The sequence below is a fragment of the Phyllostomus hastatus genome, unplaced genomic scaffold (assembly GCF_019186645.2).
Source record: "Phyllostomus hastatus isolate PE091 unplaced genomic scaffold, TTU_PhHast_1.1 phas_contig_348, whole genome shotgun sequence".
Classification (NCBI taxonomy): Eukaryota; Metazoa; Chordata; class Mammalia; order Chiroptera; family Phyllostomidae; genus Phyllostomus; species Phyllostomus hastatus.
Window position 1 is genome coordinate 7,305,017 of NW_025333860.1, and position 17,457 is coordinate 7,322,473.

At 37.4% G+C, this 17,457-nt stretch overlaps 1 protein-coding gene across 2 annotated transcripts in view; it reads left to right on the forward strand.

Annotated features, from left to right (window-relative positions):
- Positions 1–570: 570 nt before the first annotated feature.
- The window catches only part of SCFD1 (sec1 family domain containing 1), a 110,910-nt gene continuing 94,023 nt past the window's right edge, over positions 571–17,457 (forward strand). For both annotated transcript variants that reach the window (XM_045841143.1, XM_045841144.1), the window contains exons 1-4: positions 571–669; positions 6,586–6,656; positions 12,612–12,700; positions 13,961–14,051. In XM_045841143.1, the coding sequence (XP_045697099.1) occupies positions 621–669; positions 6,586–6,656; positions 12,612–12,700; positions 13,961–14,051 (300 nt within the window). In that variant the 5' untranslated portion in view covers positions 571–620. The remainder of the gene's footprint in view (positions 670–6,585; positions 6,657–12,611; positions 12,701–13,960; positions 14,052–17,457) is intronic.

Below are 17,457 nucleotides of genomic sequence, written 5' to 3' on the forward strand. Positions count from 1 at the left end.
AGTAATGTTTTATGATTTTGCGGTTACCAGAGGGATGAGAGGAAATACCAATTTGCCAATTTGCACCCTTCTTACTTCTTTGTCCATGTAAGCAAAACAACACCATAACGACAGCCCGTTTTGCCTGATAGGTAACACTAAGAAAAAAAAATGCTCCAGTAAAGGGGTTCAAAGAGGACACACAAGAGGAAGCTAGCATTTGAGTGCATACTTTGTTCCAGGAGCATCACTTAACGTTAGTACTATGGTCCTTAAACCCTTAAGTATTTTCACATTAGTGATCTGTAAATGACCAAACGATTCAGTATTTATGTCCAAAGCACTACACCACGCTTGTACCCTAAAAGCTCAACTTAAAGCAGCTACCATTTGAGAAACGGTGGTTCGATTAGATAGAATAAACTACTTCACAGCTGAAAAACACTACCGGAAGTTCAGGCGTTATAAGCCGCACCGGTTTCCAAGTTCTTTGGAGAGCTGCTGATAAGGTAGGGCCGCCCTGGGAAAGGGAGGGTCTTTGGCTCAATTACTTCCTTTGGCCCCGCCCCTCAGGGTTTTGCTTCCGGGTCGGTTGCTGTGGCCACGTCACCCTCGGCCTCTGCTCTCCAACCAGGCAGTGAATGGTGGGAGTCAAGATGGCGGCAGCTAGTATTCGAGAGAGACAAACAGGTACCGACTTATTTATTCCCGTCTACCTGCAGTTTTGTGCCTACCGTGGGCATGCCTTCTCCCTCTGCTTGTTGCTCTGACTCGGTCACAGTGCGTGCATCTGGGAGGCGGACCTCCACAGGAGTTTAATGCAGTTCCCAGAGCACCGAGAGCCCCTCCCCTTTTGAGTTTTTAGGAAAGAGATGCCATTGACTTGAAAATTCGGTCCCTTATTAGTGGGACAGGAGAAGGGGCTTCAAGAGTGGGCCGGTTGCTGTTGTCCGACTCTTGTTGCTTTCCTACTGGGCCTCAAAAGACCATCATGAGAAGATGTGGAGGATGGCATTTTTTTTTCCTATGTGTTCCCACTTATGAGGTCTCCTGGTTTGTTTCTGCGCGTGGTTCACATCCCTCCCGGTTTTAATGTTGAGTTTCGTTTTTCGGCACTTCGCCACACTTAAAAAATTTAGGTATTCTTTTCAGGGCAGCTTACGTTCTGCCATTTCACTTTTGGACCAAGCATTTGGGAATACCTAAAGAGAAATATACCTGGTGGTAAAGATTTCATTAGCTCGCTGGAATGGAATTGAAGAATGGCCAAAAACAAATAAATAACTTCCCCATTTTTAACTCTGACAAATTAGTGTTTTAAAACTACATATATAGTGAAATGTAGTGGAAAGAGTAAACATTTCTTCTCTTGAGCTTTAATATTTTTTCTACCTTAGAAAATAAACTATCAAGAATGTGCATAGTTGGCAATTCTATCCCTTGTAATTATTTTCTTATGCATATCAATCTGAAGAGGAAAACAGTTGGTTACAATTCATGTGACCTACAGCAGGGATTTTGTCAGTGCCTGATTCTTTCCTATGGAATTCAAAGAAAAAAATGACAGACCTCCGTGTAATAATGACACTGCACACTGAGTTGTGTTCTGCTTTCTCCAATAGATAGTTTAATATAAGATATCGTAGGAAGGCAAGCATAACTTAAATATATGAAAGTTCAAATAAGAGTTGAGGAATACCTGCTATTCATTTTATCTGTGAAAACAAGTAGAAGCCCCACTTGTTTTTGAGGTATGGTTCTGGCAGCTTAATGAAGCTCAGTGAATTAGGTCATACTACGTGTTAAAATTAAGAAAATAAGTTTTGAAGGAATACTCCGTACCAATACAAAGGAGCTTCTTGAAAAATGAAAATTGTATGGTATTCATTTTGATATACAGAACCTTTATAGAATTATACCCAATGGTATAATTTTCATTTCTACTGAAATAAACTTGATTATAGCAAGATTTAACATCATTACTAGATAGGTTATGCCAGATTAATCATTTCTCATCTTTAGCTCTCTAGTTGAGGCCTATTTTATTTTCAGGGAAAGCTTTGTATATGCTATAGTAGCAGAACTAAACATTTCCCTGATGTCTGCTGAGAATGTTTTAGGAAATAACTCACAGTCAGTTCTCAGATATTCTAAATACCAAACATTGTGATACAGAAGAGTTTGTAATTTATTTGGGTAAATAATGGCTGATATATATTGAGCACTCAGGATTGCCAGGCAGTAGTTTAAGTGACTTTTGTATGTATTATCTCCATTTTGCAGATGCTTTATTCTTGCTTTGCCTGTCTAAAGAATCTTTATTCATTTTCAGAGGTCACCTCAAAAGTCATCTTGTTTGTGAATGTGTCCTGGACTACTCCTCTCTATTATAGTTACCTTTAGTTCAACCAGTAGAATCCTGTGTTAGCATGGTCCTTCACGGATGCCTTTCTTTTGCAGTTCTTGTGCAGCTCCCCTTCTTAGCATTGGAGAGCCGCAAATCAACTGCTTTCTCTCTTATAACATCTTTTTAAAAAATAATTTTATTTTAATTATTGTTTAAGTATAATTTTTTATCTTTTACTCCATCCCAGCCCACCCACCCAGCCCTCCCCACCTCCCTCCCATTTCCACTCACCCCTAGTTTTTGTCCATGTGTCCTTTATACTTGTTCCTGTAAACCCTTCCCCTTTTCCCCTGAAATTCCCCTGAAATTCTCTCCCCACTCCCCTCTCCCATCTGAACACTGTCAGCCTGTCCTCTATTTCAGTGTCTTTGGTTATATTTTGCTTGTTTCTGTTTTGTTGATTAGGTTCCTGTTAAAGGTGAGATCATATGGTATTTGTCATTCATTGCCTGGCTTATTTTGCTTAGCATAATGCTTTCCAGTTCCATCCATGCTGTTGCAAAGGGTGGGAGTTCTCTTGTAATATCTTGAGCCTCTTAGTTAAATTGTAGTTGGTCAGGTCAACAACCTTGAAGTTTTCTTTACCTTTCATATCTCACATCATATCTGTCAATAAATCTTGTCAGCTCCACTCTGAAAATATTTCTCGGATCTAACCATTGTCATTGCTATCACCCAGGTCGAAGCCAGCTATGAATTTCTGTAACAACCACCTATTTGGTCTCCTTGCTTTTACATCTTCACACAGTACCCATTTGCTCAGAACCCTCCAGCTGGTTCCCATTTCAGTCATGGTAAAATCCAAAGTGATTTTACAGTGATCCTCACTGAATTTTCTGGCCTCATTCCCTGTTAACTCCCTTTCCTCGAAGACAGAGCCTTAATGTTTGTTTCCTCAATCTGGAATATTCTTTCAGAGCTATCTGTGGCTCACTCCCTCACTTCCTCTAGGTCCTTACTCCGATGTCATCATCTCAGGAAGCCTTTCCTGACTATTTCAAATTATACCACAACTCCCTCTCCCCACTTCCCTTCCTTGTTTTTCTCCACAGCACTTACCATGATCTCACATACCACATGTCTTACTGCTTTTGTTGTCTTTCTTCCCCAACTAGAATGAAAGCTACTTGAGGATAATTTTTATTCAGTCTGTTTTATTTACTGTCAATAGCTAAAGCTGTGTCCGACTGATGGTAAACACTCACTAAACATTTATTGAATGGGCAGTAAATATAGTTGAGTATGTAGTGAATGAGCAATGAAAATATTTCAAGTAAAGGTGAAACTATGTTAACTAAGTCTAGGACTATGGATAGTATGTTAGCTGATAAAGAAAACTAGTTTGTCACTTGAGTTAAAAAGTGACTTAAGCCTTTTGGGCGTTACTCTGATGAAAGTAAAATTGCATTCTTATACATTATTTGAATACCAGCCTATACTTTATTAACAAACCCATTGTGTTGGATCCCTGTTAACAAGGTAGCCAAGGCTCAGAGTTGGGATATTCACCTAAATGGGAATGAGAGGGCAAATACCTGCTGTTAACTGGCCTCTTTCATTTAGCTAAGGCGTGCCTCTGGAAAACACTATCCACGTGGGGCTCACGTGCAGCTCAGGCTGTGGTTCTGCCTAGTTTTCCTGTGTCAAGAGTGTGAACAGCTGTTCCTAAAAACAAGATTTCTCTCCTGGGCTGCAGATGCCAGGGTGGAGGTATCTGTATTGCCTGGAGGTGGGAAGAAGAGCTCTTCTAAATTACAGGGAGAGAGTTCATCATGGAGTACATTGTATGCTTCCTGTGTTATTTTAGTACCAAGTGTTTTTTTATATATGTATTTTTTTAATATAATACCATAACACCCAAGAGTTTCTGAAGGAGGTATAAATTAGTATTGGCAATGTGTGTTATTGGCTGGGCATTAGGTACTAATATTATACCAAAATATTACGTATCTACACACAGAAATATATAGTAGTATATCACTAAAGTGCAATTTCTTATTTTACCTGCCTTGAGAAGCACTTAAATGGAAGTTTTTCTTGTGAATTAATGAATATGCCATAAATTGATATTCAGGTGATTTGAGTATTAGATAATTCTCTTGTAGGAGTTGGGTTTGTAGATTATTCTGTTACTAAATAAAGCCTAATCAAAATGCTTTTGAAAGTCAACCAAGTAGATTTTAGTGTTACCAATCTTAAAAATTAAATCACCTAACAAGTACTCTCTGTGACTATTTGCCATCTCATCTTCACATAGAAGTATATCAAAATTTTTCTTTTCTTTTTTTATTACCTTAAGAACATGTATATCTTTATTTTTTTATTGATTATGCTATTACAGTTGTCCCATTTCCCCCCTTCACTCCCCTCCACCCTGTACACCCACTCCCACCCACCCACATCCCCCCCTTTAGTTCATGTCCATGTGTCATACTTATAAGTTCTTTAGCTTCTACATTTCTCATACTATTCTTACCCCCCCATCTATTTTCAACCTACAATCTATGCTACTTATTCTCTGTACCCTTTCCCCCTTTCTCCTCCTCCTGCTCCCCTGTTGCTAACCCTCCACGTGATCTCTATTTCTGTGGTTCTGTTCCTGTTATAGTTGTTTCCTTAGTTTCTTTTGGTTTTGCTTTGGGTGTGGTTGTTAATACTTGAGTTTGCTGTCCTTTTACTGTACATGTTTTTTTTTTTTTTTTAATCTTTTCTTAGATAAGTCCCTTTAACATTTCATAAAATAAGGGCTTGGTGATGATGAACTCCTTTAACTTGACCTTATCTGAGAAGCACTTTATCTGCCCTTCCATTCTAAATGAAAGCTTTGCTGGATAGAGTAATCTGGGATATAGGTCCTTGTCTTTCATAACTTGGAAGACTTTTTTCCAGCCCCTTCTTGCCTGTAAGGTCTCTTTTGAGAATCAACTGACAATCTGATGGGAACTCCTTTGTAGGTTACTATCCCCTTATCTCTTGTTGCTTCTAGGATTCTCTCCTTCATTTTTACCTTGGCTAATGTAATTATGATGTGCCTTGGCGTGTTTCTTCTTGGGTCTAACTTCTTTGGGACTCTCGGAGCTTCCTGGACTTTCTGGAAGTCCATTTCCTTTGCCAGAATGGGGAAGTTCTCCTTTATTATTTGTTCAAATACGTGTTCAATCTGTTGCTTTTCCTCTTCCCCTTATGGTACCCCTATAATTCAGATGTTGGAGTGTTTAAAGATGTCCTGGAGGTTCCTAAGCTTCTCCTAATTTTTTTGAATTCTTATTTCTCCATTCTTTCCTGTTTGGTTGTTTCTTTCTCCCTTCTGGTCCACTCTATTGTTTTGAGTCCCAGTTTCCTTCCCATCACTATTGGTTCCCTGTACATTTTCCTTCATTTCTTTTATGGTAACCTACATTTATTCATCTAATTTGCTCCCAAAATCAACCAGTTCTGTGAGGATCCTGATCACCAGTGCTTTGAACTGTACATCTGATAGATTGGCTATCGCTCAGTCGCTTAAAATGATGAGTCCTGGGGCATTGATTTGTTCTTCTGTTTGAGACATGTCTCCCTCTCTCTTTTTTTGGTCTGATCGCTCCTGTTATGGTGAGGGGCGGAGCCTTAGATGTTCACCAGGGCTGGGCACCCCAGTGGCTAGATTGTGATGTATGTGGGGGCGGGTCAAGAGGGAACAATGGCGGTTGCTCTGTTCTCTGTGGGACCTCAGTCCCTTCTCTGGGATCCTGGGTTACGTGCTCTGCTCTGCTCCATAATCACTGCCTCATTGGGTCTGCCAGCTGCTGCTTGCGTACTCAGGGTCCACCCACTGCGATCTTACGCACCCCAGATGCCTTACACACCCAACTCTCTCTGCTGTCCTCACTGCGACCTGTGCCCAGCTGCTCCTCTCCGCCCCTCCTACCGGTCTGGATGAACGGGTCTACTTCAACTTCTTGGCTGTCCAACTTCTATTCAGATAAATTCTCTGTCAGTTCTGGGTGTTATTCTGCCTCTAAATTGTTGTTCCAATCTTGGTTGTGCATGGAGGTACAGTGCATCCACCTATGCCTCCATCTTGGCTGGAAGTCTCTGATTAATTAGTTTTACTGGAATAATTTGTGCCTTTTGTTTTGAGATGGTAAGTAATAAATGTGGGGGGAAGTGAAATCATAAAAATCAGTGGTAATATTTAATGAGACTGTTTTCATTTTCAGTGGCTTTGAAGCGCATGTTGAATTTCAATGTGCCACATGTTAAAAATAGCACTGGAGAACCAGTATGGAAGGTAAGAGAGTTTTATTATAATGGGGGCTATTTCCATTTTCTCACCCCTTATTGGTGATGGCTGGAGGGAATTTCTTGTTAGTACTGAACAGTAGCATATTTTAATTGTTATGCATGAATATTTTTATTTAGCATGGCTTCTTAATATGGATTTTTTTATTTAATTATCTTAGATAGGGGGAGAAAGAAATATTGATTTGTTGTTCCACTTATTTATGCATTCAGTGGTTGATTCTTGTATGTGCCCTGACCGGGGATTAAACCTGAAACCTTCCATACTATGGTATCCAAGCGATGCTCTGACTGACTGACTACCAGGCCACTAATTGATGTGAATTTTTTGATAAGCATTATATGGAGTAAAACAGGGAGTGATAATGACATTTCATCTAGGGTGTCCTAATCTCAAGGTGGTGCCAGTCTGATTGGTCTTTACTGTGGCTGATGTTTTGTTCCTTAGCTTTGCCAAGTCCAGAGTTTGGATCCTGCAGACTCACTCAGGGTTAGTTAGACTTCCGGGACTGGTTCATTTTAACTAACTCTGGAGAGAATGGTCTGTAAACTGAAATACCACTTTATTAATTTGTGTTATACAAAACTATCAGTAAGACTGCTAATTGGATCAGAAAGCAAACCATAGTCTTTCTCCCTGAGAAATGCTAGAGAATCTTTAAACATTCCTATTCTTTGAGTCCCTTTATTCTAAACTTCATGCTCACTCAAGCTCTTTACTCAAAAAGATAATACAGTTGATTAGATTCAGACTTAGTAGTTTATCAATCACTTTGAACTTCTGTCTTGCTGGGAATTAAGAATAAATCAACTTGGTCACAATTTTGGGAGTTTTGAAAATTCTCCATGAGTAAAGTACTCATGAGTACTTTGGATTAACTCAAAGGGTTGTTAAAACCGTCTGTCAATATATTGAATTCATAGTTTAAGCTTCAGCATGTCCCCTAATATCCAATGGGGATATTCTGCCTGTTTATGGGCATCTTCTTGTTATACCTTGCATAAACTATACTAGTTTATTGTTTCTAAAGCCTATGTTGAACTTTTGAATTAGGTACGTTGAGAATTTCTGGGTATACAAGGGAGGGCCCCCAAAAATCCAGAATTATCTTCTGTAGGGCAGTTCCCTTATAGTACAGGCTTCCCCCACTAGGTGAGTGTTTTAGAAACCTATCTGTATCAGTGTACCAGCTGGTGGTGGTATAAGAGGCTACGTTGGGCTTCAGTGAATTTTTTTTTTTGAAGCCTCTTTCAACCATTTGCTCATTTTATGATGGGTGATTTACCAGTGCACCTGCCCACACCACACTGAGTATTCAGCAGTTTTTGACCAAAAATGGCATGACCCTGGTGTCCCATCCTCCCTATTTAACTGATCTTGCCCCTGGTGACTTTTTTTTTGTTTCCTGGGAGTGACTTTTTTTGTTTCCTGGATGAAAAAAGTCCTCAATGGGAAATGTTTTGCTGGTATGGAAGAGGTAAAACAAAAAATGGCAGCAGCACTAGAAACCATCAAAATCCATGAGTCCAAAAACTATTTTGAACAATGGAAAAAAATTTTTTGATAGGTGTATTGCATCAAATGGAGAATTCTTTGAAGGTAACTGAAGTTTAAACATGTGAGAATAAATACTAGAATAAATACACAATTCTTTACAAATTCCAGGGGTTTTTTTGGAGTTTACCCCTCATAGATTGTGTCAAATTCTTTCCTACCATCACTTCTATATGCAAAAGGATACATTGAAATTTTCAAGAGAAATGGCTTTTGAAGGATACAACATCCAACCTAATAACTACAGCAGAAGATTTCTAGCTTATTTAAGGAAATACAGGCGTTCAAGAAAGCCATGTTTTTATGACAGCATATTTCAGTGTCTCATTAGCAATTTATATTCCATAAAGACTTCCTGCGGTGGTTGTGAAAAAACACTAGTGGGTGTGTCTCTTTTATTTGCCTTAACTCTAAGACTGATTTTGAGTTAGAATTCTTACCACTCCTCAAAGTGTCATTTTTAATACTTTTAGAATATGAGGAAATACATGTGACAGAATAAGGTGAGCAAGTACTCTTTGGGGACTTAATATTTTAAATGAGTATCTCATTAACGTGAAATGTTTAAATTACTAAATTTTCTTTATAGTCTTGGAACTTGTTAAACATTGGTTTTGAGAATGACTAAGATTTACTTTTCTCCTTTTAGAAAACATGTGAATTGAGTAGGGGTGTATGTGAGTTTTCTATGTGTTCAGAAGTCTTTTATTATAGCTTAAGATGGAGATTTTGTAGTCTAATATTTTTTCCATTACAGTTGACATTCAGTATTATATTAGTTTCAAGTGTACAGTTCAGCACTTAAACATTTGTGTAAGTTATGAAGTGATCCCCCCAATAAATCTAATACTCTCACCTGGCACCATATGTGTTTATTAAAATATCACTGACTGTTCCCTGTGCTATACTTTATATCCCCGTGACCGTCTAGTTGCTATTGTGTACTTCTTAATCTTTTCACCTTTTCTCCCCCAGCCCTCCGACTCCCCTTCCATCTGGTAACATTAGTCTGTTTTCTGTATTATGAATTTGTTTCTGTTTTGATTGTTTTCTTTGGTTTTTTAGATTTCACCTGTCAGTGAAATCTTTCTGTGTCTGACTTTTCTCAGTTAGCATAATGTCCTCTAGGTCATCTTTGTTGTTGCAAATTGTAAGACTTCATTCCCTTTTTTATGGCCAAGTAATATTTCATTGTGTTTGTATGTGTATGTACCACATCTTCTTTATCCAGTCATCCATTGATAGACACTTAGGTTCCTTCCATATCTAAGCAATTGTGTATGAAATGTCCTTAAATTGTCTCTTATTATAGCCTTTTTAAAAAATCTGTTTTATTTGATAAAGGCATTGCTACTCCAGCTTTTTCTTATTTTCATTTTTATGAAATATCCTTTTCCATCCCTTACTTTCAGTCTGTGTGTCTTTTGATGTGAAGTGACTCTCCTTTAGGCATCATATGTTTAGGTCTTGTTTTCTTTTTCATTCAGCCACCCTTTGTCCTTTGGTAGAAACATTTAATCCATTTACATTTAAAGTAATTATTGATAGGTATGTCATTATTGCCACTTTATTAGTCATATTTTTTAATCTTTTCTTTATCTTAAAGAAGTCCCTTTAACATTTCTTATAATACTGGTTCAGTGGTGATGAACTCTTTTAGCTTTATCTTGTCTGGAAATTTCATTGTATTTCCTTCGATTCTAAATGAGACCTTCCTAGGTAGAGTAATATAAGTTATAGGTCCTGGGTTTTCATCATTTTGATTAGTTCATACCAGCCTGGCTTGCGAAGTTTTTGTTGAGAAATCAGCTGACAGTCTGGTGGGATCCCTCTTACACATAATTGCTTTTCTTTTGCTACTCTGAAGATTCTGTGTTTGCTTTTAACCTTTGGTGTTTTAATTATGGTGTGCCCTGGTGTCAGCTTCTTTGAGTTTATCTTATTTTTGACTCTCTGCATTTCCTGGACTTGTATATATCTATTTTCTTCTCCAGATTAGGAAAGTTTTTCTTTTTTAAGATTTTGTTTCTTTTTAGAGAGAGGGGAACAGAGGGAGAAAGAAAAGAAGAGAAATGTCAACGTGTTAAATGTCAATTGGCTGCCTCTTGCATGCACTTGCCTGCCGTAACCCAGGCCCGTGTGCCCTGACCAGGAATCACACCAGTGACCTTTTGGTTCACAGGCTGGCGCTTAGTCCCCTGAATCACGTCACACAGGGCTGATTAGGAAAGTTTTTCAAATAGATTTTCCATCCCTTGTGCTCTTTCTTCTAAGGGTACAAAATGTTGTTATGCTTGAAGTTGTCTCAGATGTCCCTTAAACTGACCTAATTTTTTTTAATTCTTTTCTTTTTGCTGTTTCAGTTGTGTTTTTTGTGACCTTGTGTTCCAAATCGCTGATTCAGTTCTCTGACTTACATAATCTGCTGTTGATTCCCTGTAATGTATTCTTCATTTCAATCATTGTATTCTTCATTTCTGATTGTTTTTTTTAATGGTTTCTATTCCTTTGTGTAAGTTCCCGCTGATTTTTCCTTTCCCTAAGTTCATTGAATATTGTTATAAGCAGTGTTTTGAACTCTGTATCTGGTAGATTGCTTGCCTCCATTTTGTTTAGTTTTTTTTATAGAGTTTTGTCCTGTTCTTTCATTTGGGCCATATTTCTTTTCTCCCCATTTTGACTGACTCCCTATGTTTGTTTCTAGGTACTAGATAGACATCTGCTATGGCTCCCAGTCTTGGGAGAGTGGCCTTCTGTGGGAGGTGTCCTATAGTAGGTATCAGAGTGAGGCTCAGTGGTACAGACTCCCTGGTCACCTAACCTGGGTGACCAGGGGTGTCTCTTGTGTGGGTTGTATGCACCCTCTTGTTGTAGTTGATCCTTGATTACTGTTGGTACATTAGTGGGTGGGATTGACCTTCAGCTGACGATGTGAGAACTGGCCATGACCATAGTGAATGAGCTCTTGTGTGGGAGGTTGACCCCATGGAGTGGAATTCACTGTAGCAAGGCTCTGGTGCCTGCCAAGTTCAGCCTTTGGGTATGTCGTTTGTGGAGCTGATTGGGTGGTGCTCTCATATGGTCTGAAGTTGGCCACTGGGTGTGTTGGTTGTGAGGCCTCTTGGGAGGGAATCCTGTGCTGGCCTAGGTCAGCTGATGCCTTTGCCTAGCCAGGGCCACCTCTTATGAATTACAAGGTAATCGTTGGTCGTTTGTAGCCTATACTGCTGGACTTGGAGGTTCCCGGGAGAGCCTGTGCTACAAAACAAGGTTGACTGCCACTGGTGGCGGGGTCTGCTTAGCAAGAGGTATGGGGAATGCCGAGGCCAGCCCCTGCTTGTTTAGGGTTTGTGGACTTTGAGATTTTAGTAAAGTCCAAGGCATGGGGGGCCAAGGCCAGCAGCTTGTGAGGTGTGGCCACTAAAAGAAATTCAGGCTGGTGCATGGGTTGGGTGGGGCGAGTTTTCAGAGAATCACCAGGGTGAGTCCAGTTTGATGGAAACTCAGATTTAGCACCCACCTGCACCTACAGGCTGGTGGGGGGAGGACTCTACAAAGGAACAGTGGTACCTGCCAGCAGTTTGGTTCCAGCCCTCACCTTGAATCCAGATAACTAAGTTCTTCCCCCTATGTCGCTAGTGGTTTTCAAGCAGCTACTCTGGGCTGGAGACTGGAGTATGCAAGTTGGAGATCAAGTAAGTTTGTATCAGGTTCTTTAAGGCCGGTAATACCTAGGTCTTTAGCAAGAGACCCCCAACCCCCTCCTCCCTTCATTTGGACACAGTCGCTGCTGGATTTCACAGCCCAATGTTTTGGGGACTCTTCTTCCCAGAACTGGTGCCGTGGGCTGGGATCCTTCATTCTTCTGGGAGTGTCTCCACTGCCAAGATAACCATCCTAATTCTTAACTACCACACTTGGGTGTGAGACCAGCCTCTTCTGCCTCTCTGCCCCTCCTACCGGTCTCAGCATGGCTTCTTCTTTATGTCCTTAGTCATAGGACTTCCGTACCGCTACTCTTCAGGTGGTTCTCAAGGGTGGTGGTTCTATAATTTAGTTGAAATTTTGATGTGGTTGTGGGAGGGGGCAAGCACAGCATTTATCTTCTCTGCAATCTTGATTGGGAGTTCTCTAGTATATATTATAGCCTAGAAAAGAAGTCCATAAGAATAAATTTATATAATTATTAATGTATTTAGCCAAAAAATGCTTTTAAGGATGGATTACTACATAAATAGACATTTTGGTGAAAAATGATGGAAAATATTAAATTGAGGAACAACTCAATATACTTGATTTATTAAAATAATATATTTCAGCATTGTCTTATAGGTTCTCTATTGATTGTTTACTGAAAATGATGTTTAAAAAAACAATTTTTTTTACTAGGTGCTCATTTATGACAGATTTGGCCAAGATATCATCTCTCCGCTGCTGTCCGTGAAGGAACTGAGGGACATGGGAATTACTCTGCATTTGTGAGTTTTAACTTATTTCTAATAATGGCATTTGTTTTCAGATACATTGTTAAAGATTTCTTTGGTCACCCTAAAATCATATGAAGGGACATTGATAGAGTAAATAATACTAAGTTACAGTACTTGTATAGAACATTTTTTTCTTCTTTTATTCAACCCTTTACTTCTGAAGTTAAAAAATAATCATCAGTCTAAGGCTTTCTAAATTCAGAATTGAAATTTTCTCTCTTGTATCTTTTCCTACAGATTCGTTTACCCTTTTATGTGAAGGAAAAGAACTGGTTGTCTTAAGATCTCTATCAGCTCTGCAAATTTTTTATTCCTTTAACTTAAATATACTTTTTTTAAAAAGATGAATATCTAAATTAGTTTACCATTAATATGAAAAATTTAAGTAACTATGAAATAATGACTGTTAATCACCATAGGAAGTTATCTATGTTGTCTTCTTAACTATTGAATTTATTTGATTACATTGCTTCTGATATGTTTGATAAGTAAATTGCATATGCCTCAGTGTTGAAGGATGTATATAGAAGATGGTACCTAGAATACTGCTTATAGAAGGATGACTATAAATATTATAGAAATAAAATGTTAGCTGTGTTTCCAAGCATAAAATCTTACAATGAAGAATAAAAAAATTTTGTGATTTGATATTGGATATTTGAATGAATATGCTCCCTGGATTATAAAAAATAAAATTACCAAGTGATAAAATATTTGAGGTGCTTAGATGATCTTTTATGTATTCTGTTACCTAGCAATAAATACAAAACATAAATTGTCTTAAGGAAGCATTATATACCTTTTATTTTTTTAAATATATTTAATTTTATTTACAATTGTTTTCATTGCTTCTTAAGGCTTTTTCAGCTTTTGTTTTTCCTCTCTTGGAGAAGTTTACTTTCCTCTTACTCAGTTTCCCCCAAACAGTTCTGTGTGAAAAATGGGAATAAAATTGATTTTGAATGTGCTTTAGTTCTTACTCAAGGAGAATATTGGTAGAAGACCATAAGAGGTATTAAAAGTAAGGCAGTTGGAGTAGAAGAAATGAAGACTAAGAAGAGACTAGGATCTTACTAATACATAATAGTAACACTGATGTAAGGAGAAAGCTGGGTTAAATGAATAATTGCAGCTTTTAGAGTGCTGCTTACTGTTCTTAAATTAGTGAACTCCTAGTCAGAGAAATAGTGTTTTAAACTATCTTTTTAGATAAGTGACTTTTAAATAGTTGAATGTCCTTATGTCTTCTAGGCTTTTGCACTCTGATCGAGATCCTATTCCAGATGTTCCTGCTGTGTATTTTGTAATGCCAACTGAAGAAAATATTGACAGAATATGCCAGGTAATGTGAGTTGAGTTTTTATTTTCCTGACTCTGGAATGTGCAAACAGGTTTAAAAAAAATCTTAGCTATCTACTGTGAAAAATCAGAAATTCCCTTACTCAATTTTCCACTTTGGTTTTTGAGACTGTCTTTGAATTTTAAATACTAGATTGACAGATTAACAATTCTTGGCTAAGAAGCATTGTATGGATTAAGATTGAGTCTAGCTTTAAAAACAAAAAAAACAGAAAATCTAACTATATACCTTTAAAAATAGGGTTTTATTTTTCTAAGATAATAGGAAGCTTGAAAGTAGGAAGTCCAAGCTAGTACAGCTTTATGAGGTAATCAGAGACTCAGACTCCTTCTTTCTTTCTGGTCTGTCACCTTTAGTTGCTTTTTGTCTTGCTTGTTACTTCATGGATGCAAGGTAGTAGCTGCAGCTGTAGACATCACATCTTCACTCAAGGCAAGGGGAAGGGGGAAATGGTTATCCCAGCCCTGACTATTCATTTTGATCAGGAAAGCTAAGCTTTCCCAGAAACTCCCAGGAGGCTTCCATTTATGCCTCACCTGGGTAGAATTAGCTTCAATGGAGGCTGCGAAAGTTAATATTTAGATGAGCATATTGCCACCCCAAAACAAAACCTGGATTCTTTCAGCAAGGAAAAGGGGAAAAATGGTTATTGGATAGGTAGCCAGCAGTGTCTGCCACAAATCACAAGCATCTGTTATTTACTGTTGAATGAAGTTAACTAATACAAATTAATGAAGATCATATATTTTGTGTCCTATGTAGCTAATGATGCCTGGCTTTCTCTGCATAAACCCAACTATTCCATTTTTAAAAGAGATACAATTTATCAATCCCTTCCTCTTTCCTCTTTTTACAATAGCTTTATTGAAATATAGTTCACACACCATAAAATTCATCCATTTAAAGTATACAGTTCAATGGTTTTCAGTATATTCACAGAGTTGTGCAGATATCACTATAACCAGTCTTAGAACATTTGCATCTCCTCAACTATTAAATCCTCTATCCCAAGGTATTTTCTGTTTCCATATATTTGCCTATTCTGGATATTACATGTGAATGGAATCATACACATGGTCTGTTGTATCCAGCTTCTTTCTTGTATTGTAATGTTTTCAAGGTTCATCAGTATCAGTACTTCATTTCTTTTTATTACTGAATAGTATTCTACTGTAGGACTATACCAAATTTTGTTTATCCATTCATTGATAGGTATTTGGGTCCCTTCCACCTTTTGGCTGTTAGAAACATTTGCATATAAGTTTCTGTATAGACATGTATAGCCATCCTAGTGGATATAAAGTGATCTTTAGTTGTGATTTTGATTTGCATTTCCCTGATAACTAATTAAGTGTCACTTAATGTGTTTTTAGCCATTTGTATATCTTTGGAGAAGTGTCTATTTCAGATCCCTTGTCCAATTTTTAATTGGGTTGTCTTTTTATTGTTGCATTGTTAGAGTGCTTTACATGTTTTGGATACTGGACTCTTATCCAGTATATTATTTACAAATATTTTCTCCCATTTTGTGGTATTTTTCACTCTCTTAATGGTATCCTTTGGAGTGCAAAATTTTTTAATTTTAGTTTTAAACTTGTTTATTTTTTTCTTTAGTTTTAAATATGACATTTTTGGTGAAATATTTAAGAAACTACTGCCAAATCTCTTTTTTTCTTCAAAGATTTTTATATATGGTATGAGGTAAGGTGTATAACAGTGGATACATTAGTTTATTTCTGGATTCTCAGTTCTATTACATTGACCTCTGTCCTTATGCCAGTACCAAACTGTCTTGAGTACTCTTGATCTGTAACAAGTTTTGAAGGTGGGAAGTTGAGTTCTTCAACTTTCAACTTTGTTTTCAACATTTTTTTGGTTTTTTGGGGACCCATGAATTTCCATATTAATTTTAGGATTAGCTTGTCAATTTCTATAAAGAAGCAATGTGGAGTTCTGATAGGGATTGCATTGAATCTGTAGCTCTACTTTGAGAGTATTGCCATCTTAATACTAAATTTTCTTATGTGTGAACATGCAACATCTCTCCATTCATTTTGATCTTTAATTTTTGTCAGTAATGTTCTATCATGTGTAGAATACATTTTGTACTTCTTTTGCTAAATTTATTCTTTATATTTCTTAATACTATTGTGAATGGAATTATTTTCTTAATTTCATTTTTAGGATTGCTCATTGAAGACATATAGATACCCAGTTGACTTATTGAGCTTGTATCCTGCAACCTTGCTCAGCTTCTGTGTCCTTTTGAAATGTCTCCATCATTCTTTGACCACTTCCTCAATTTTCTGGCACGATAAAATGTTCCAGTTTCATCTTGTACTTTCTCTGTCCCAGCCCAAGTTTCACCCATGTGCCTAAAAAGCCCTGGTTGCTTTTGGTAGAGAATGGTATTGGAAATTATTATGTGGGCATTGGTACTAGAATGTCACAGTTCTTAGGCTCTCTCAATGGACAGAGCTAAGAAATATGTGTATGTACATATATACACACTTTTATATCTATTTAATTATATAATTCTTCTTACTAATCTCTCTAGATAGATAAATAACCTCCAAAACTGTTTCAGTTCAGAGATACAGGATTCATTCTGTCTTTTCCTCTTTCCCTTACTAGTTTGTAACTTCTTTTTCCTACAGTGAGAAACATGTCTTTGAATATCCTCAACATATTTACTCATTTTCCCAGTCCTCTCAACTCTCAGTCCTTTAATGAATCTCCTAGCCTTTGTGGAACCACTGCCCTGCTCAGCTGCCTTCCTCAAACAGGCGCCAGCTCCTCAGTTTTTCACATTTTAATATCTGTGAAATGAGATGCATCTTAAAATTGAGGGGGTGTTACAGAATTTATTGGTAGCATTAACTCAGTGTTACATAAAACAATGATACCTGTTAAAATCGACAATATCTTAGGTTTGAAAAAATACGGTTATTTAGAGGTTGTTTGCCTGGAGTTTAAGAAGATAAGTAAATTTTATTTAAGAACTTGTATAACTTTAAATTATACTGCTTTTGGCCGAATGAGAAGAGATGTTTGTAGAAACGGTCACTGGAATTATGTCTGCATGGTAACAGAAGTATTCGTTGCATCATTACATGGTCAGAAGAGTAAAAGGTAGTTGTCTTCTGCTAAATATAATAAGCATTTCACTATATGACAGCCATTTCTTGGTTTTCCTAAGAAAAATGCAAAAAGCTATTTCAAAAGTTTATAAAATACTATAATTAATAGGACTTTATTGATAATATAACTAAAATATAACATTGAAATATACATTAGTCATACCTAATGTATATTGTACAAATACACATTTGTAACATCTTTATAACTTTGTTCTCTTGGGATACTTTTTTGATTGTTATTTTTATAT